Below are 22,057 nucleotides of genomic sequence, written 5' to 3'. Positions count from 1 at the left end.
AACGTATCATGCGAGTCGTACTATCGTACACGGTATTGATGAAGAACAAAAAGCATGGTATGATATTCGGTGACCTTTCAAAGGCACTTGATAGAATATGATGCAATGGTCTCATTTTTAAATTACAAACTTATTTTCGAAATTGTAAATAACTGTATCAGTACTCCCACTTTACAAATGTTTTATCATATATAGTAAATTGTACTTTTTGAGTAATTAAAGAAAATCCATTCGTATAATTTCAAACAATGATATAGAAGTGATTTTGGTAAAAGAGATTTCCATTGCTCAGACTACTAGAATAGGAAATATGTTTCAAAATATTTACTGAAATTGAAAAACAATTTAAGAATAAAAACATTTACATAAAAGTTCACAGGTTATTTTTAAATCCATCACTTTGGTATTTTACATACTTGTCAAAGTCTCAAAGACTATTGTGATGTGATCATTTTTTAAAAATAAATTTTCTTAAAGCAAAAGACGATTTTATTTAGCCTAAAAAATTGCATCCGAGGGAAAACATGATTTTGTTTTGGTGCTCCATAGAACATGACATTGATAAATGTCATTTAATTGTACAAGTTAAGACTTGCAAGATTCGAATGAGTAAACCTAAAATACGATAGGTAAATTTAAAGGACCCTTCACGCATTTTCTATACAGTAAATGGTATTGAATTGAGTTTAACAATGAGCAACATGCGAAAACAGACCTTTAAATTCTGCTCGACCCAGTAAATAATCAAACAAAAACAAGTTGAAACACGTCTTTAAAAAAATGAACACGGGTATTTAAATATATCCATGCACCGTGAATTTTGACTCTTTCAGTCAAGTAATACATATGCGAGATATTCAATCATCTTTTTATTGTACCTGTACTGATGCAATTGAAACGTAACTGTTCTCCCACTTAACCAAAATTTTAAATAGTAAATTTACCGTAATTTTATAAAGACCGTGTCAAGTGTTTCCGTATACCCTTATTCACTCGGAATTTCCAGACTCGGGTCCTTTGTTATTTGAGAATAATATCTCTATTGTTTAGCCCCCCTATATGACCCCTTTGATCTTCGATCCATCAATCCTTTAAGTAGGTCAAGGATGCAATATGACCCTTTCTATTGTTCTCGAGAACAATAGAATATCTAAAAATAGATGGAAAAACCCAGGTAAACAATAGACCCGTAAAGTAGGTCACCGAGAACAATGGATGACGTCATCATTCTTTTGTTTATCCCCCCTATACAGATGCCTATACTATGGAGACTACAACATTACATGCTGTAACTACAGACACTACTACATTACAAACACCACATGTTACTGACCCCAGTACAATACACACCATAACAACAGACACAATATAAAACTATACTAGGACTTCTGATAGATCTTACACCACTAGACAGTCTATAAATATTACCAAAAAATTTAGTAACATCATTAACGCTACATCGCTAACCAACAACAATATCACTGATATACCAATCGTGACCAACATCATCACCAGCGAAAACCCATCCTCATCGATCCGAGCCACCCCGGTCAACGAAAGTGACAGGACCACCATTTCCCATATAAACAGTGATAAAAGTACACAGTTCGGTTTTTATTTCTTAAGCTTGTTGGCTATTCCTCTATTTATTTTAACATGCATATGTTTTTATAAAAAGAAAGTCTTGGAAAATAGAAAAAAAGTTAGAGAAATGTTAGATGACATCAGCTTGAATAGGTTTCAGATGAATAATTCCGTAGCGGAGATTTGTGCATAACATTTTTTCTTCATCTATTGTTTATAACAACTTTAATTATATTAATTCTTTTCTAAAATATATGTGATATTCAACGTAATTGAAATGATGATAATAATAAAATGAAGAGCTTCATTATTTGGCTCCTGACGTGAGAGAAATTCTGATGTTTCCATTCAACTCAGATCTTATCAATCATATCGCATGGATTTTATTTACTTAAAATTTATTTTAATTATTTGTCTTCATAATCTGTATTTTATTTTATTTATAAAAGCTGTATATGCATGAGATGCTGTTGCATTATTTCATGTTCATGTGAGTAAATGTGTGTTCTATACACTTGTAATGAAAGAGGGAATCTCATTGATGATGAAGGATAAAAATAGAGAACATATCAATGATGAATCGGATTTGTTTGTCACCGGAAACGCTTCACCGGAAGTGACGAGAAACGAGACTTACAGCCCCTATTCTGAGAGTCAACCGGAGATGACAATAGTCCAGTTTGAACCTTGCGACAACTTCCTTCATGTCACAAACCTAAATGCCAGATACACTGCACACTGCCTCAGAGATACTGCAATACCGTAACCCTTAACGACTATGGTTTCGAACTCCAGCATATGTTTATGTGTGGATACCGAAACGAGGTTTCCGTACGACGTTACAACAGCTGTGACGCCTTAGAAATTCAATGGTAAAACTCGAAAAACCCTCTTTAACACCCGCTTGTCCACATGGAAGCCGTGACAACCCTCAAAAGAATCCTACCTGGCACCCCACATCATGATCATGCACGTGTCCCACGCTTGCCGTTAGTACCGAAATCGAACCTTGCACTTAATTACAGTTCCATTCAACAAAATTCCAGCAATTTTCTCTCAACAAGACTTATCTCTAACTCATCCCTTTAAAACTGCATTCTTCAGTCCACAGTAAACAACAGTTCGCGGAAGCCGCCATTAACGGATCTAGTTGAAAATTTTCACAAATTACTATGCCCATCTCGAAATGACAAAGGATATAGGGTGGGTGTAACCGGTCGACAGGGGATGCTTACTCCTCCTAGGCACCTGATCCTACATCTGGTGTGTCCAGGGGTCCGTGTTTGCCCAGCTATTTATTTTGTATTGCTTATAGGAGTTATGAGATTGATCACTGTTCGTTATCTTCACTTTTCATTTAGTCCAAGAATTCAACTCAAATCATATAATGTTTTATTATACAAACTCAATGTTTGAAAATATTAAATGATAAGGAATAAACTCATAATTTTTTCGTGGGATGGAGGTAAACCACAAAAAAAAGACGGAAAACTTTTGCATCATGCGCTACGCGTCGTCGCTATTTTTGCAGAACATCGGTTGTGCTAAAATACCCCTACGTTTTTCCAACATAAGTTTTCGAATACGCGAATGAATATACATGTACATGTAAATACGAGAAATCAAGATTGCCTACGAATAATTTAATGTATTGCTAATTTGTAAGGTTTGTTCTTTCAAATATACTTGTCAGATCATATCAACTTTTAAAATATATTTTTATTATAAAATTCTGACTAGATGTGTTGGCACGATACAGTTGACCCCCGCCTGCAGAAAAGTCAAATATAGGAAATGCATCAAAGTATAGCATTGAATGTGGTATTCAGATTGTATGTTACACGCATTTAGTACAATGAAGAACTCAACAACAATCTTTTATATGTTTTAACAGTCATAAAATAAATACATTAATTTTTCTACGTTAAAGGGCCACATGTACAACTCCATCAAAGTCAACGAACAAGAACAACTCAAACTCCATCTGTATCTCATCAATATACAACTGCATACTTATCTCAAGGCGTTTAGAGAAAAAAGTCCGGAAAACTGTATTTAAAAAAAGTTAAAGGAGCACAACTCCATCAAATGTCAACGAACCAGAACAAATATCATATTACACAAAATAAACCTATAGTTCTTAATTCATAGTGGTTCATTTAGTAGGACCCGTTATTTGACATCATATGATCGTCTGTAAATAGTATGAAGAGCGTATGAAGCTTCAAAGAAAAGAGAAAAGGAGATCCGGAAGTTGTGTCACGGAGAGCAGTCACAGTCCGGAAGTTGTGTCACGGAGAGCAGTCACGGTCCGGAAGTTGCATCACGGATAGCAATCACGGTAAGTGGTTTGCATGTTCATATAAACCAAAAGAGTATTAATTATAAAAGACTGCATTTTATCATGGATTCAGCAATTTATGTTGATAAATTGTAATCATACAAAATACTTCTCTCATCGATTCTTGAAATAAAACACCGGATGTGAGCGTTTTACAATTTATTGTTTGGCAGATAATGATCTAGTTTTCAACAACAAAAATTGAACATACATACAACCATATAAATTGTTGGGTGGCCGTTCAACAGGGCTCATCCCAGTGATATGTCGTTCGTAACGGCAAGTAGCATGCTGTGTTAATCACAAACCGATAAAACAAACATACACCGTATTCAGATCTGTATATCGCTTGTAACCTTATTGAACGAAAGGCGAAGATAACGAACAGTGATCAATCTCATAAATCCTATTAGCAATGCAGGGAGTTGGGCAAACACAGACCCCCGGTCACACTAGAGGTGGAATCAGGTGCCTAGGAGGAGTAAGCATTCCCTGTCGACCGGTCACATCCGCCGTGAGTCTTATATAAATTGTCTATACGAAATAAAAAGTAATAAATCAACATCCACATATCAGCAGTCAACATCACAAGTCTATATCCAAATTGAAGGCGACGATTTCGCCATACCGGCAACCCGATGAATTTTACATACGTGCAGAAAATTCTATGAGGATGTCTGTAATGAATCCGGAATTTATAATGTTGCATGTGATTGGTTTTGAATGTACAGAGTGAGCACGGAATAAAATGGCGGAACCCATGATAGCGTGTTTTGGTTGATTAGCGTGTATAAAGCTAATACTCTACAAGACAGTACAATTTGGCGACGAGAACGGTAATAAAAGAACCCCGGATTTCTGATGGATCAACTCGCTATACCAGTTTTTCCAGCATTTGATGCAGACGTGGATAAGTCAACAGTAGGCCCTCGATGGGACAGGTGGGTCGGACGTTTAGAGAATCTATTTGTGGCACTAAAATTAGTAAACCCTATAGTTCCGGACGGCGAGGAACCCGACGAAGCTTTAATTAAAAGCATAGATGATCGGAAACGAGCTTTGCTATTGCATTACGTGGGTGAACAAACTTTTGACATTTATGAGGCCCAAAAAGGGGAAACTGAAATTACGTACGCTGCAACGAAGAAGGTTCTTACTGATTATTTCAGACCGCGAAAAAACACGCAAATGGAGATATATACGTTCAGAAATTGTAAACAGAAAGAGGGACAGACACTGGATGATTACCTTATGGAATTACGGAAACTAGCTAAACATTGTGAATTTACGAATATAAACAGAGAAATTCTGTCTCAGTTAATTCAACACTGCAGGTCAAATCAACTCAGGAGACGTGCTCTGAGAGAACCTGACAAAGGATTAGAGGACATTATTCAATTAGGACGTGCTATGGAATTATCTGATTCCCAGGCCCAAGCTATGGAGCGCCATGTGGATCAAGCCGTTAACAAGGTGGGTGTTAGTGGTCTCAAACAGTTCAGTCGCAGTGCGCGAGGAGAAAAACGTTATCACTCGTCGAAGAAACTCAACAAACAATGTTGGAAATGTGGTGGTGTGTTTCCACATAAGGAAAATAAACCATGTCCAGCTCGAGACAAAAAATGTCATAAGTGCCAGAAAATGGGACATTTCCAATCTGTGTGCAGGAGTAAGAAAGACAATGTTAAAAAGAAGGAGAAAGTTCAGGTCATGACACAACACAAAGATTCAACTGAAAGTGATAGTGATGATTACTGTTATGGAATCAAAGTAGTGGAATCTGGCATAAACCGTGTGAAAGGTCCGTATGCTACTGTGTCTCTGAATAAACACAAACTGAAGTTGTTAGTGGATAGTGGTTCATCTGTCAACATTTTAGATGAAGATGATTATGTGAAAGTGGGAAGACCTCAGCTACTGAAGAAGAGAGGAAGTTGTGAACTAGTGCCCTATGGAGGTGGCAAAATACCACTTTTAGGAACGTGTGACTTGATGTTAGAAACGGAGAAGCATTATGATGTGGTTACATTTTATGTAGTGAAAGGTGCAAACGGCTCTCTATTAGGATATCCCACAGCTGATTGTCTTGAGATAATCAAAGTAGTGAACAGTATTGATGGCACTAAGAACAAGGTGGAAGATGACTTTCCGAATTTGTTTCAAGGCATTGGTAAACTGAGGAATCATCAAGTGAAGATTCACATTGATACGACAGTCAAGGCAGTGGCTCAGAAAAGAAGGAAGACCCCAGGAAGACCCCATTTCACTTGAGGGACAAAGTTGAGAAGGAGATAAATGAGCTCCTTAAATTGGACATAATAGAGAAAATAGAAGGAGAACCTACACCATGGGTATCACCAATTGTGACCCCGCCAAAGAAGGATGGAAAAGAAATTCGTCTTTGTGTCGACATGCGACAACCCAATAAAGCCATAAAGCGTGAGAGACATACTATGCCTACCATAGAAGAACTGATACTAGATTTGAATGGATCCAAAGTATTCAGTAAACTTGATTTGCGTAGTGGTTATCATCAGCTAGAACTCCATCCTGACTCAAGGTATATTACTACCTTTAGTACGCACTTGGGTATCTTTCGCTACAAACGATTTAATTTTGGAGTGTCGTCGGCATCGGAAATATTTCATGAAACCATACGTCAAGTGATCCAAGATATTCAGGGAGTGCGAAATATTTCAGACGACATAGTGGTATTTGGAGAAAACCAGGAGCAACATGACATAGCTTTACGTAAAGTGTTGAAGCGGCTGAGTGAAAAAGGTCTGACTTTGAATTATAAAAAATGTGTATTCCGTACAGATCAAATTTCATTCTTTGGAGTGATTTTTGGAACTAGTGGAATTTCACCAGACCCAGAGAAGGTTAAAGCAGTACGTGATTTCAATAGACCAGAAAGTGTGAAGGACCTTAGAAGCTTTTTAGGGCTGACAAATTACTGTTCCCGTTTCATCAAGGATTATGCTAAAATATGTGGACCTCTCAGGCAATTAACACACAAAGACCAACCATGGATTTGGAACAAATATTGTGAGGACGCATTCAGGACTCTACAAGAAAAGTTGTGTGACGAAACTGTAATTTCATATTATGATCCCTGCAAATCAGTGACGGTGCAGGTGGATGCTAGCCCTGTTGGAATAGGTGCAATACTAATCCAGGATAATAACAAGGTTGTGAGTTACGCAAGCCGTACATTAACACCAGTAGAGTCAAGATACAGTCTAAACCGAACGAGAAGCATTGGGAGTTGTTTGGGCATGCGAACATTTTGACCTATACTTGCGAGGGTTACCACATTTTACAATCATAACTGACCACAAACCTTTGGAGACAATTTGGAACAAACCTCAACCACCTTTGCGAATTGAAAGATGGGGACTACGTCTTCAGCCGTATAACTTTACGATAAAGTATCGTCCCGGAAGCGAGAATATTGCAGATTATATTTCCCGGCACCCAGTCAGCGGAAAGCAGAAATCACAAGAAGAAGATTTAGCAGAGAGATATGTAAACTTTATTATGAGAGCATCACTACCACAAGCTATTGACTTGGATACAGTACGGGAAGCAACTCAGAAATACAGTACCCTACAAAGAGCAATCCACTATACAAGATTTGGAACGTGGTACATGATGAAGACTGATGATAGTGAAGATATTGATTTGAGTGAATTGACAGCAATCAAAGCTGTTCGTGATGAGCTCACTGTACATTCGGATAATATTCTGCTTCGGAATCATCGTATTGTATTACCCAAAGGTCTAAGGCAGAGAGCTATTGATATTACACATGAAGGTCATCAGGGTGTGGCCAAGACGAAATCATTTACACGCACCAAAGTGTGGTTTCCTGGCATGGATGGAATGATCGAAGAAGCAGTTAAGAACTGTGCATCATGCCAAACTCTCACTCCGGAATTTCGTTCCGTTGAACCTTATAAGATGTCTGAGTTACCATCAGGACCATGGGAGAACATCAGCATAGACTTTTGTGGACCCTTACCTTCAAGTGATTACTTATTTGTCATGGTGGATGAATACTCCCGTTATCCTATTGTCGAAATAGTGAAGTCTGTGTCTGCAAGATCGACTATTCCGGTACTTGACAAAGTCATTAGTACATTTGGATTACCAAAAACTGTGAAAAGTGACAATGGTAGCCCATTTCAGTCATATGAATTTAAGCAGTTTGCAGAGAACATGGGATTTGTACATCGACGGATCACCCCCAGATGGCCCCGGGCCAATGCTCAGGCTGAGAGTTTTAACAAACCACTCATGAAAGCGATACGCTCTGCTCATATTAATCAGCAGAATTGGAAACAGGAAATGTACAAATTTTTACGGCAATACCGTGCAACTCCACATACGTCAACAGGACAAACTCCGTACAGACTACTTTTTAATCGGGAACCAAGAACAAAATTACCACAGACCTCGGAGAAATCAGTTGAACTAGTTCTTGATGAGATAGTGAGGACACGCGATAGTGAAGCGAAACGTGTCATGAAACAGTATGGTGATCAAAGAAACCGTGCGATGATTCGTGGAAACAAACTGCATCCAGTTTATGACACAAACCCTAGGAGAGTGTCAGATAAGAAAGGCTCGATGGTGACCGTAGATGACTCTGTTACATGCAATGCATCGAGTTTCAAGAAAATCAGTGATCATGTTCGTAGTGATCTTATGGACAAAGTGATGTTAAAGTTCGAGGATGAAGATCTAAAGTGGCCAGAATCAAAGTTACCCGAATCTTCCATGAGGAATCCAATTGATGCTAGTCCAAAGCAGTGTGTGTCTGTATCGCCTAAGGATAAAGCGACTCCAAGTGTTACTTTGAGCCCGAAGACACCAGTTGTGCGCCGTAGTGGTCGAGAAAGGAAACAACCGGTCAGGCTGAAAGACTTTGTGCTATAGTGAGTTAGGGTAACCTACAGTGAACGGGGCATAATAATCCCCAGTAGCTTAATGAGGGCTAATTAAGCTCTTAATTGTGTATCACATTTGTTTAATTGAATGTCAAGCAACATGTTAATCATTTTATGAAAATTAAGGGGGAAAAAACTGGGTAAAAGTCTTTATTTCTGTTCCTCATCTGTACTTGACAGTTAAAAACTTTAACCAAAATTTAGGATGAAAATCTAAAGCAAAAAGGAGAGAGATGTAATGAATCCGGAATTTATAATGTTGCATGTGATTGGTTTTGAATGTACAGAGTGAGCACGGAATAAAATGGTGGAACCCATGATAGTGTGTTTTGGTTGATTAGCGTGTATAAAGCTAATACTCTACAAGACAGTACAATGTCCATCGCAACATTGTGGGGGTAGGAACCTTCAAATAATAAATGACCAATCTGCCCCTTCCTAACATCCTTTCGACACTGTGATAATCATAAACAAGGGAATTCTTTACTTTCACCTATCCGCAAAATACAGTTAAAACTCAAATGCCCTTTGTATGTTTAGGAAAATATAATTGAGCCCCATCCGTATCAAAATCATAAAGTTGTACAGGTTTACCTATGAATGGAGGATTCTCCCGCAAACAGTTGTCTGTTTAGCTGTCCACCTATTCAGTCTATTCCAATGGAGTGCCTCCAAGAAATACAGGGAAGACGAAAGCACCAAATCAGCGCAGTATCAACGAACTGAGCAGACGATTCAGTAACCTATTGATCAGTCATGTGATTATTCTGTATGTTCTAATCATCTACCTCCAAATTTTGGTGTGTGTGTGGGGGGGGGGGGGGGCTGTTGCCTTTCAATAAAGGAAATTCTCCAATCCTGGAAAGAAAAAAAAACAGGCCAAAGTATCAGCTGCTGTATATACCTTTGCCTCAACGAAACTGGAACACACAGTACTCATTGTTCCCATCAACTTTGTTAGAATTTCCTCTGTAACTTGTAATCTAGTATCCACCCTTCCAGAACATATGAAAAAATGAACCTATCGGTTGCATCATCAACTCTCTTACATTCATACTAAATAGCCACTACATAGATTCTAACTTTTGATTCAACATACCCATAAAGTAAAAGGTAAGCAATAAAGTGAACAATTTGTTCGAGTCAGTGGCTCATGGGGGAGGCATCTGTTAGACTCCTAAACTTGTCTTGTTATGTATGTTGCTGATGTGTTGGAGGAATTGGATGCTGTCAATAGTCGAGAAACGTCACCCTGGATATCAGTTTGTGAAAATCTGCTGGCTGGAATGGGATCTGGGTCCTGGTTTGCTTATACCTCTGATGACCTCAAGATTTTCCCATTCTCAAGGCCACATGAAATAATTCCATTTCTTTTTTAAATAACACCAGCAACCAACACCAATATCCCCTGCTCTGTCTGTGTAAAGTTGAATTGCTCTGGAATTGATCCATTCTGAATGCGGGAAGAACGCTACTTCATTGAAGTTGTCCAACAAATGAAGCCAAATTATTATGTCCCCTTTCACCGCCCAGGTGATTCTAAAAAATGTGATTATTGGGTCGAGATAACCCCATCATAGAATCATAAAATATTCTGTTAAACGCCCTACTACCCCTGGTCGGATTCAGTTTTCCAACTAACGACTCCATTCCTTCAACTTAATTTTTGGCATATCTCCAAGCATAACAAACTGACATTTTAACTACTGCGTTTTGTCTCTGGGAATCTTGATATTCTTGTGCACGGTGTATATTTCTAGTCCCAGAAATACTAAACAAGAACCTCGTTATCTTTCCCTCCTCTATTTGTTTAAGAATTCTTTCATCCAAATGATTTGGAAATTTACAAGCAGACACCGAGTTTTCTATTGAACTTAATATTCTTGGATCTGTATAATTAAACTCAAAGCCATAAGTAAATCCCTGAAATATTTCGTTTGTTACCTGCCTAATGGTTATTGGTGTGGTGACAATCTGCAGACCCTAATTGGAGTTAAACATGGTTTCCAAATTATTTGTAGTCGATAATCGAGAACGTCTTGGGGTAAACTTGGTGTTTTAGGCCCCAGAGGGTTGGGCGTTTGGATGAACCTCTGGACGCAGGACTTCCGTAGGGGCCTGAAAGAAGAAGCTTCATTAATCGAGAGATGGCAGTTTACTATGGACGCGATTTTAACAGGGTGATTGGACTTGATCCGTATCTGATCATCCTTCCCCAGTAAAAATATAAAGTACAGTCAACTCTCGATAAACCGCCACCTTTTGTTCTTATGAAATTATGGCATTATAACGAATTTGGCGATGAATTGAATCACTGCCATCTTGAAGAAATAGAGTTACTGTTCTTTTATATGCAAGTTATCTTTCCTCTATTTACAATACTTGTGAGCGATCCTTTGCTGCTAAGATGTTGCCCACTGTCTTTCTTTTTATATAGACTTTTCCCATAAAACAGAAAAATGATTTGCAATATCCTGATGGGTACATTTTTGATGATGTCCTTGGTACGTAATGATTTGCTTTTTCTCATCGAAATTTAACAGGACCCTCTTTCGTGGCGAAGCCATAGCTAAATTGAAATGTGTTTCTTTGATGTACAGTATAAACAACTTGAGTATTGTTCATCTCGAGTATTGTTCTCGTTTATTCAATACAACAATTACTGGGATCCTTCTGTCCAGGTGTACGCCCGCGATTGATAATGACCAATTTACTGCTTCACTGACCACGTGCACTCATGGCGGTTTATCGAGATAATTAACACGTTGAAATAGACTTTTGTAATGAAAAGACTGCGGCAAATGGCGATAACGAATTTGGCGTTTTAATGAGAGTTTTAAGTAACAGGAAAAATGTTCCTAGAAAAATGCGGCGTTATAACGAAAATGGCGATGAATTGAGTGGCGATAATTCGAGAGTTACCTGTAAATACAAATGCATATTTAGATAGTCAGTTTGATTTTTTAAAAAGAAATAACAATACATGAAAGGTGAAGATAACGAACAGTAATCAATCTCATAACTCCTATAAGCAATACAAAATAGATTGTTGGGCAAACACGGACCCCTGGACACACCAGAAGTGGGATCATGGTAGATTTTGATGAAGATTTTAACCAAATCAAAATGCTGCCTTCCTAATTCATGAAGTCAAATTATTCAATGGATCAACTTATTAATACTTTTACTACAAATTATGACACTGTCTTGAATAAGGTTTTCTAAAACATGGACAAAAATTTAATTAACTGTTGAGGAGTACTGGAGTCTTTCTGTTCAGAATATATCATTTTCCTTGCACTCGTTTTTAAAAAATCAGAATTTGACCGTTTTTCTTGGCAAACTTATCTACAAGATGTAAATGATGTTAGATAAATGGCATATGTTCAATATTTTCACACTGTTTGCAATGTGATGGCTTATAGTTACCAATCTTTTCATAGATAGAAACCCTGCATGGCATTTTTGAAAATGGAGGACAGGTCACTATAGCCCCAAAAGACTGTCGTGAAAGAAGTCATGTGTGGCATTTGGCAAGTGGAGCCATCAGACGTGTAAGCGGAGACAAAGGAGGCCAATGACTTGAAAATAATTTCAAATTTCAACAAAAACATTCTGCACCATCACATGCTTGTCAACTTCAAGAGCACAACTATAGTATTGTATAACTTTTCTGACGTAAATCATGGTGATTTAAGCCTTTAGAGAGCATTTACATGTGTTCAAAGCCTTATATATACTCTCTTAAGATAAGTGAAATGTTTAGCGAGACACAAATTTTGCGATTTTTTCAAAAAAAATGTTATATATATATATATATATATATATATATATATATATATATATATATATATATATATACATTTCACATTTAAAGATTAAATCTATTTGAAAACCAGTTATTGAATTTTATCAAATATGCTTCTCTACCAATTCTTAATAAAAATAGCATTTTCCTGTACAAATGTTCTTCTTTTTATGGGTTTTGGTTGCTGTTTGCCAAATGCTTGAGGAAAATTTTAAACGAATCATTATTTCTCATTGAGCTATCATATCTACAGAAAAGTATATTAGACTCGCGGAGACAAAGTTGTCTTGTCTTAATTTATTCATTTTCTGATATTATCTCATGCAATAGTTATGATTGTTGATCAGTCCCACAAAATATCAGAATGCAGAAAAATATTAGACATGGCTACATTGTAGCTGTTAATTCAAAATGCCTTCCTTAAAGTGAATAATTGGCTGTTTTGTCTGCATTTTCTTTACTTTGAAAACTTAAAACTCAATGTCTTTGTGGCCTTTTCGGCCTTTGATTATTAACTAGCAATATTTTTTAAATATGCCAAGTAAATCTTTCAGATAAAAAAAAAATAATCAGTTGCTATTTGAACTGTAGTTTGTTATTATACTTATGTCCTTTCTATGTATTTAATTATTCCTAGGGGTTGTTTTGAATTGTTTTATATGTTATTAGGACAATTATATCATAACATTAGGCGCTATATATTGATGATACTAATAATGCATTTTAATCCTGACACTATGAATATTTTATTCAGACGTATGGGCACATCGATTTTATATTATCTTTTCTCTCACATTTGTAAAGCGCTTTAAAGAGCTAATGTTGATAGGGCGCTATATAAATCTTTTAATTACAATTACAATATGTAATTAAAATTTTGACTTAAATCTACTCTCCGTTCTTGAGACCTATGTAAATCCTTGCACATTTCACAACAAGTGAACAGACAAAATACAATATCAGTATCTGAAAAATCTTATTAGATCATTATACATATAGAGGATGTAGTCGAGATTTTCATCCCGAGAAAACCATTGTCCATCGAGGTTCGGCTGAGGTTGACAATGGTTATTTTGGGATGAAAATCTCAATCCTCCCAAATCCCAATCCTCCACTATTTGTTTGGGATGGTATAATTTAATTACCTGATTGACCTGATTACAAACATTTTCTAAAATATGAAGTTATAAAGTGCATTAACCAAATTTTTTTGACTAAATTTATTCAGTCGTAACATTTTCGACGAGAATTATGAATAAATGTAAAATACAGCACATATTTTACCCAGATGATTTCCTGTATTTATCAGATGATAAATAATAGTTTCATGCAATAGAAAACTCTTTCTGGGTGTATTCAGATGGTGTCCCTACCCCAGTCAGGACTGCGTCACTATGGAATATAAACTTTAAAATCTTCAGAAGACAAAAGTTGCAGTTTTCTATCAAAAAACATTTATATTCATCTACTAATTTTGATGTAGAGTTCATGTTATTTTACAATTTCTGATCAATTTAAATTGTTATTCATCGGTGTAGAATTAATTTGACTCCGATGAGCATTCTGGCCCATGGGCATCTTCACTGTCAAGAATAAAAAGGGGAAAAAATAAGTTTTCTTAAAAAGTCGCGGAATATAACAAATATGTGGACACTGTGCAAGATCGTAAAAGTCGGTTTAAAGAATTAGTATTAATTTTTCTCTGTACATTTCAAAATCTCACGAGATCTGGGCATGGCGAGAATTTGGACAACTTTTTGTATAATGTTCTATAATAAAATTCAAATTCTGTATATTGGTAGTTTTAGCGATTGTGTACCGTCACTGATGGCGACCGAGTATAACAGGAAGTGAAGGAAAATACAAACACACTCGGACTCCGGATCCGAATTGAAATTTCAGTGGAATGTTTGTTTTCTTTCTTTTTTATCGTTTGCAAGAAAGTATCATAAAATAGACAAGAGTGTACGCACGTGGATTAACGAATGAGACGTGCAGTTCTAGATTTGGTTCAAATAAGGAACACGGTGGCTACATCAAAATGAATTTGCGAGGATATTGTTTGGGAGAGAAATTTTGCAAGTCTTACCAAGTGTCAAAAAAAGCTTGGAGAGGAAGTGAAACTATACTTTGAATATCCATGTTTTTGCTCTGTGTCTTATTTGATTTGCATGGATCTTACTATGGCCAAAGCTTCATACACATTTTATACTCCAGTAACATGGTATTTTTTTTATCTTGCGTATGATAGTATACAGTAATCACTTGCATCCATTCTGGCCACAACTAGTAGGAAACATTGACCAATAGAAGGTGAATATTGATCTTTTCTGAAAAGAACAGCGGTCAATCTCAAAACTCCTATAAGCAATACAAAATAGAGAGTTGGACAAACATGGACCCCTGGATATACCAGAGGTGGGATCAAGTGCCTAGGGGGAGTAAGCATCCCCTGTCGACCAGTCACACCCACCACTACAGGAAAAAGAATCGCACTAATGCCGTGTTTGATCACAATAGAACCAAATTCGGATTTTAATTCCAGATTTGCGAAGTTTATACATGTCCAGTATTTTATTGAAATTCCAAGAAATCGAAATCTTATTTTCGTAATATAGCATATATACAAATATGTTTGTTTTCTGTTAGAATGTGACTTGTTTGATCTCTGGTGTTAATTGGAGAAAAATACGAATAGTTCAGAATTATATCTATAGAATACATCAAACAATACAATCTATTTTGTCAGAGGAGTTTAGCAAATTCAGACTCCACTTTCTCCAAGTCCCAGATGCTTTCGGTCTACACTTTAATTTTGACTAACTACACCCCTAAGTTTCCCATGCTGCATAATTGAATGTGGTATGTTCCATGCGAAAATATTTCATTATTGATACCAAGATGTTACCATCTATAGGTGATCGATATATGGCTATCTACCGTGACATGTGTTAAAAGTCTCATCCGAAAAATGTCATTCTAATTATGAAAAACAATCAGCGAACCTTTCTTTATACTCCATTAATAACCGTTATTGTAACTGTGACTTTGCAGTGGGAAGAAAATATGACGGAAGTCTTTGATTTATGCTACGGCGGAAAAAGCACCGAGGGAGTGGCTAGATGCAAAGAAATTATGTTGCAGTCTACACAGGCACTTCTTGTGAGTATATTGAATGCCTCTGAAATAATAGAGAAAGAATTGTAACTGTTATCACATTAGTCACGACAGCATACCAGATCGTTAATCTGCTTTTACTGTGGAATCATTAGAATTCGTGGTGGCTCAATTTTCGTGGAATTCGTGGGTACCCCTCACCCACGAATTTACATCCTCAACGAATAAAGACAACTAGTATACAAGAGTCTTACAAATATATATAAATCCACGAAATTACGTCCCCACGAACCCGTAAAAATTCAACAATCCACGAAAATTGACCCCCACGAATTTAAATGATTCTACAGTGTGTTTATTTGTTTGACAAAAAGGTCCGTTGATTAAGCATTTAATGTCATTCATTAAGTTTTTATGGTCGTTGAAATTATATTTTAATATAATTTCACTTAAAAACGTTTAATTTCTCTTATATGGTATATTTGCCCTTTCCGCCGTTCATAGATAATGAAATGCTTAAAGCTGACATAACGGTAGATTCAATTCTTGGACTTGATTGAGCCCACAATTGACATGTGCATGCAATCTCTGGTACAGAGCAACCCATCAAGCTGGAAAGGTCTACAAACTCATAAAGTAGCCATCGTACGTGGAGTCACTGTATCACCTAGATCAGAACTGATGGTAGAAGGACAGATGTGTACCGGCTGGATGGAGGACTGCTAAAGCTGGACTGATAGAGCATTCAGTAAAAGTTTCAGAGGTGTTGGTCTGCTAGCCAAGACACTTGTCAGTAAAGAGAATACTGTGTCGCCTCGTATCATAAATATCTTATGGGATCGAGTAAATGTTCTACCAAGCCCTTATCTTCCTTTTTTTAAATTATAATTTATTCGGTTTTTTGTCACATACATACATACATACATACATATACTACCCTCTCACACTGATTCATTCATTCTTTAATAAAATTATTAAATCTGTGGTTGCTTGTTAAGCAAAATTAAAAAAAAAAAACACAACTGAAAAGTAGCTAGTAAAAAACAAATCAATCAAAAATCCAAGCCCTTATCTTTGCTCCTCACAAAAAAATCAACCGCTGTGAAGAAGAAACCTCAAACATACTGTGACACAACATATGCCAGAAGTAGTGTAAATCAAATGTAGATTCTAAAAAAAATTCTGAAGAACTTTTAGTAAATTTGAAATCCCAAAACCATTCTCAGATCAACGACATAAATACGTATGACTTTTCAACACTTTATGCGACCATTCTTCACGATAAATTAAAGGCTAGACTTTTTTAACATCATAGACAGTTGCTTCTTAAACAAAAATGGAAAAGGGAAATATTCATATCTACTGATCAGTCATCCAAAATTACTTTGTTAAACACCACACCGATTCCGCACACAGTCAGTGAGGAAGTTAAAAACAGTATTTTGTATTTCTTACATTTACATATTTAAACAGAAGCCGTTTTTAATGCATTTTATTGTTTTAATAAAGTGGAAAATTAAAAACAATGTCATATTTGCAAGTAATATCCTGGTTAAGATACGTACGAGCATCGAAATAACGCGATATAATAAAACTTTCATGCACTTAATTACTCCCTAAGTATCTACTTTGTGTATCAGTTGAATTTGGGTGATGAAACAGCGTACGAGAAACTTACTGAGCACATTCATTTATGGTACCTTCACACTCACGGATTTTTCTTACGGAACGTTTTAAGAGTATTTACGGGCCATTTACGGTTTATTACGAGTTCTTGCGATGCATTTACGGCACACATTTACGATTTGTTCCAAGTGAATACGGATAAATACGAGCAATTTACGACATTTTACGAGCTTTTTAGGGATTGTTACGAGTATATTACGGAAATTTACGATTTAGCTTAACTTTTACGTGTAAATCACGACCTGTTAACGTGTTGATAACGTGCTGTTATGAATAGTTAGGAGTTAGCTACGATTGTTTACGTTTTTGACTCAAAAATGTTCGCAATTGGCTTAATTTGTATCATCATTCGACAACTGACATTACTTCTAACAGCATGTATGTATATTGTATGCAAGATGTGTAACTTCTTCGATGTCTTGATAACAACTGAAAAAAACACCTGTCAAATTTTGCGTCTTTTATACCTTTCCTTAATCGTAAAGTTTAAGTATGTACTCGTAAAGTAATCGTGTCTATACGTAAAGTTCTCGTAATGACTCTGAACAATCCGTAAAGCGATTGTAACCCGACGTGAATAAAATCGTAAATATCACTTAGGCATTCGCAATAATCCGTAAACAACCCGTAAACTATCCGTAACATATTGTAAACTAAACGCAAAGATTCGTAAAAAACAAAACAAAACAAAAAAAACTTTTTACGAGTGTTTTACGGATTCTTACGAGCAGTTTATGTGTTCTTGCGATCAGTTTACGATACTTACAGATTGTTACAAGTTATTTACGGGTTATTTACGGGAAATGAAATCCGTGTACAATCGTATAAACTTTTTTGACATGTCAAAAAATTTGCGCCTACTTTCACGGATCCTTACGAGTGTGTGAGAGTTGTGACGAGTTATTAATGGATACCGACGAGTGATTTAGGAATGCTTGCGATTGACTATGAGTCGGAGATCCGTAAGAACTCGTAAGAAAAATCCTAGAGTGTGAAGGTGGTATGTATTATGCAGTGATAAATATTTGTCTCACTCCCGCATGTTTACAAACAAATTGTTCCGCGTCTTACTATGTATGAGAGTTCCCCAAAGGGAAATAACTCGGCCGTATCTTGAATTCAAACACACAACTTGTGTCCCAGTCCCCAACGTTCACGGATACTCATAACGTCCCGGTACCGCCGGTTTGACGGAACATTTAAGTAAAGTTTTTAGATGCGGTATTTACGAAGACGTCGTGATTAGGAATTCACAGCTCCAGTCCATTTCTACATAGTTTACGGGTCCGGTAAGTTTACAGGGGCTCCGTAAATAATTAAGGTCCCTGGTATAGACCCTAGTTTGGTCAAGTTCTACTTGCCGGTTTCTAGTTATATGATCAACAAAGACTCGAGCCTCTAATTCCGTTCTTGCATTGATCGACCAGATATCGTTTCAATGGGTTTAAAAAAAACAACCTCAATCTTATAATGAAGCGTGTAATTAATGGCATTTTCTCGGTCAACAGTATTGACCTAAAATATTCATAATTGTGTAGAATTGACGAAACTTTAATCACATATTACGTCTCTATGATTAGACAGGTGAAGTGGACGAGCTTGAGCTGTTTGACTACGGATGTCCAAATGGGCATCCGGAGGCCAGGCGCCATTTGGCAGAATTTTTGACAACTCAGTATAAAGACAATGTTGAAAGGTCTGTATAAATTGAATACGTTTTAGCATACTGAGGAATAATCACCTTATACGAATTTTTTCGTATTTAGGCATACCAGGTGGTTTTCACGCCCGCCTTTAGGAACAAATGGAAATTATCTCACCTCTCGTTTTCTCGATCCTTCACACTCGCGTGAGGAATTTACAGAATGCGCATGCTCAAGCGATGGAGGAAAACGTGTATAACCAAAGCGTCAAATACACTTACTTCAATCTCAGACACAAACTGATATCAATTTGCAGCTATTAAACAATCATATGAAATGAGGTATGATTTGATTGATTTGGGTGAATATCTGCAACTCAGAAAGCCATACACGATATCAATGGTGGATCTAAGGGGAGTTCACCTTTCTTTTTCAAATTCAATTTTCGAAATCCTAAATTCCCTGCTCCAATAATGATCAATTTTACAAGTACTAAGCAACGACACGAAAGTTCCCAGTTTCTCAAACAATTTGCGGGGTGTCCGGGTAGAGGTAGCGCTTTTGCTTCTCGCCGTTGCTACCCGAGTCCGATACCCGTGATCGGCAGTGGTTGTATGTGAGAGGGGGTGGCGGTCGCCCGCTCGGACACGTGGATTTCCTCCGGGTACTCCGGTCCCCCCCCCCCCCAGAAATGACCCCCTTGCGCCAACATCCGTGCATCAAAGAACCCCATTAGAAATGAGCTTTCGAGCTTTCATGGTTATCCTTGGTATTTATTTATGTATGTTTGTAAGTACGTATATACCGAATCAATATTTATTTAATGATTCATTAACCATTATTGGTGGTTGTACATTTTAGTCCGTCGTTGAATACTGTGACTTCCGCAAGAATAGAAACATCTCTTGATCCACTGTAGTCTTTTCAATCTCACCCCCTTCACTTTTGTATTCTCAGTCCTTCTTATTGTCGCATTAAAGCCAAAGAATGGTCAAAGCTAAGGTGTAAAACTGGGTATCACCATCTTCATTCTGAAATTGTAAAAAAAAAAATCATCCGAGATGTAACCCTTCAGAATTCTTTTTTGTATATTTTGAATTTCGCTTTTGGTATGAAGACGAACAGCAAATTTGATTGCAGAACTATTCTTTGCATCACATTTACGATCAAATTTTATTTTAACTTATCCTTAAACCTTTTTTCAGGGACAGCTTATTTTTTACGGCTGGTGCAACTCATGGAATACACTTGGTAACAACTGTACTGATGAGTGCAGACACGCCCATTTTTGTCGAAGATCCGTCGTTTTTCAATGCCATTGGGATGTTTACAAAGGACTATTGTTACCCTGTTATCCCGGGTAATATATACCATATTCAACAGGTCCAAAATGAAATGCTTCTAGTCACTTTTGTATTATTTTGTTTAGTCAAACTTAAAGAAAGGTTTTTTTCCAACATGTTCCATATTCAACAGGTTCAAAATGAAACGCTTCTAGTCACATATGTATTAAATATTTGTCAGTTCAGACTTGAAGACTATTTCAAACGTGTTCCATGAAAGGCAGATCAACGAATTTCTGGCACATGGCATTCAAGGGGCATACCAGAACAGCGTTCAAGATCGCAGCGGCAACGTAGTGCTAGATAGTGCTAAGAAATTAAAAATTAAATCTAGGCTAGCCCTACGTAAGGATAACAAGCGTTAATTCATAGGGTGCGTTCAATAGTCCTAGATATCTAGCGTAGCAGCTCCGCTAGCCGCTACGATCTCGTACAAATATTATCATTCGACCTTTTCCTAATGCAAAGACGGTCATTTATCCAGAGACCGATACTGCTAATGTTTAATGGTCTCCCATGATGTAGTTCTTGGACTCTTAACCGTGTGATTATCTCCTTCCAAATTACATACAGTTCAATTTGTAGGAAACTAGATATCAAAAACCTCTCTACTTTCCTCTCAAGCCCCTAGAAGCTTCAAATGGAGCCACCAATGTACCAACAGTTTTATGTGTGTAGGCGTAAAATAGGTCTTTTAAATTCATATTCTAAAACTTGTGACAGCATTAGCAAACAACCAATAGTACACTTCTGTTTTACGTTACTCAAACTGACATCCATAAACCAAAGACAGGATAAACGTAATTATTTAGGTATAGGGAGCCAACATCCATTCTACCACGGTTATTGCAAAGATCACAAGCGATACACATGTAAATATGGTTGGATACATTCCACTTTTAGGGCGATGCACAGACAAGTTTTTCTTCAACTGTATTCAAAGCAATTAATATAATCCTTTAACATCAAACTAAATGCTTGAAATATTTTTTTTTTCAAAATAGTTTTAGAATACCCATACCATCTCATGTTCTTGTTTTCATATATGTTGCAGGATAACATCCTTGGTCTCAAAATGTTGTTTAAAATATAAAAACAACATTCCTCGACCTCGGAAGTTACCCTGCAATATACACGAAAACATGATCACCTTCCAGTTCCTATAGACGAGTATGGGATAGATGTGGATGCCCTAGAGAAGCTGTTACAGGAAACACCTGCTCCTGCGCACGTAAAGAGTCCCTTCCGGCGGATGTTGTACATAATGACTGTTTACCACAACCCCAGGGGAGTCTGTCTACCACCAGGTCTGAACAAACTTGGTGATACCTACCTTAGCAATTGTTTTACTGCGAACTTGAATGTATTAATAGGAAAATGGCTTCTAAAGGATACACCTAAGTGTTCTTAATTTTCAAAATTTAACTCTTAAGTTAGATTGTCAGTGTTTAATGCACTGGATTAACTCAAATACGATTCTGTATCCTTGGTAATTGTGCGAGGTCTTCAAAAAAAGCTGTAGATAACGTTAACGTTTGTTTTATAACTTCCATTCTTTATACATCATGATACAGTGCCACATG

General features: G+C 36.8%; 2 protein-coding genes across 4 annotated transcripts in view; both read left to right on the top strand.

Moving 5' to 3' along the window:
* LOC125657963 (uncharacterized) overlaps positions 1–22,057 on the top strand; it is a 39,373-nt gene that overhangs the window by 9,144 nt on the left and 8,172 nt on the right. For 2 of the 3 annotated variants that reach the window (XM_056148737.1, XM_048888942.2), the window contains exons 2-5: positions 15,740–15,847; positions 19,069–19,184; positions 20,337–20,491; positions 21,632–21,781. In XM_056148737.1, coding sequence (XP_056004712.1) covers positions 15,752–15,847; positions 19,069–19,184; positions 20,337–20,491; positions 21,632–21,781 — 517 coding nt within the window. In that variant the 5' untranslated portion in view covers positions 15,740–15,751. Of the gene's footprint in view, positions 1–12,324; positions 12,432–15,739; positions 15,848–19,068; positions 19,185–20,336; positions 20,492–21,631; positions 21,782–22,057 lie in introns of those variants that run through there. The other variant, XM_048888943.2, reaches the window with a different exon arrangement.
* LOC125660239 (uncharacterized protein K02A2.6-like) lies at positions 7,466–8,866 on the top strand. The gene has a single exon (XM_048892073.2). The coding sequence runs from the start codon at positions 7,466–7,468 to the stop codon at positions 8,864–8,866; it is 1,401 nt and encodes a 466-aa protein (XP_048748030.2).

The sequence above is a fragment of the Ostrea edulis genome, chromosome 9 (genome assembly GCF_947568905.1).
Source record: "Ostrea edulis chromosome 9, xbOstEdul1.1, whole genome shotgun sequence".
Classification (NCBI taxonomy): domain Eukaryota; kingdom Metazoa; phylum Mollusca; class Bivalvia; order Ostreida; family Ostreidae; genus Ostrea; species Ostrea edulis.
This window is presented reverse-complemented; position numbering and strand designations above follow the sequence as displayed.

Bases quoted from the DNA above. Each gene is read 5' to 3' on its own strand.
- LOC125660239 (XM_048892073.2), top strand. From the start codon at position 7,466: ATGAGAGCATCACTACCACAAGCTATTGACTTGGATACAGTACGGGAA.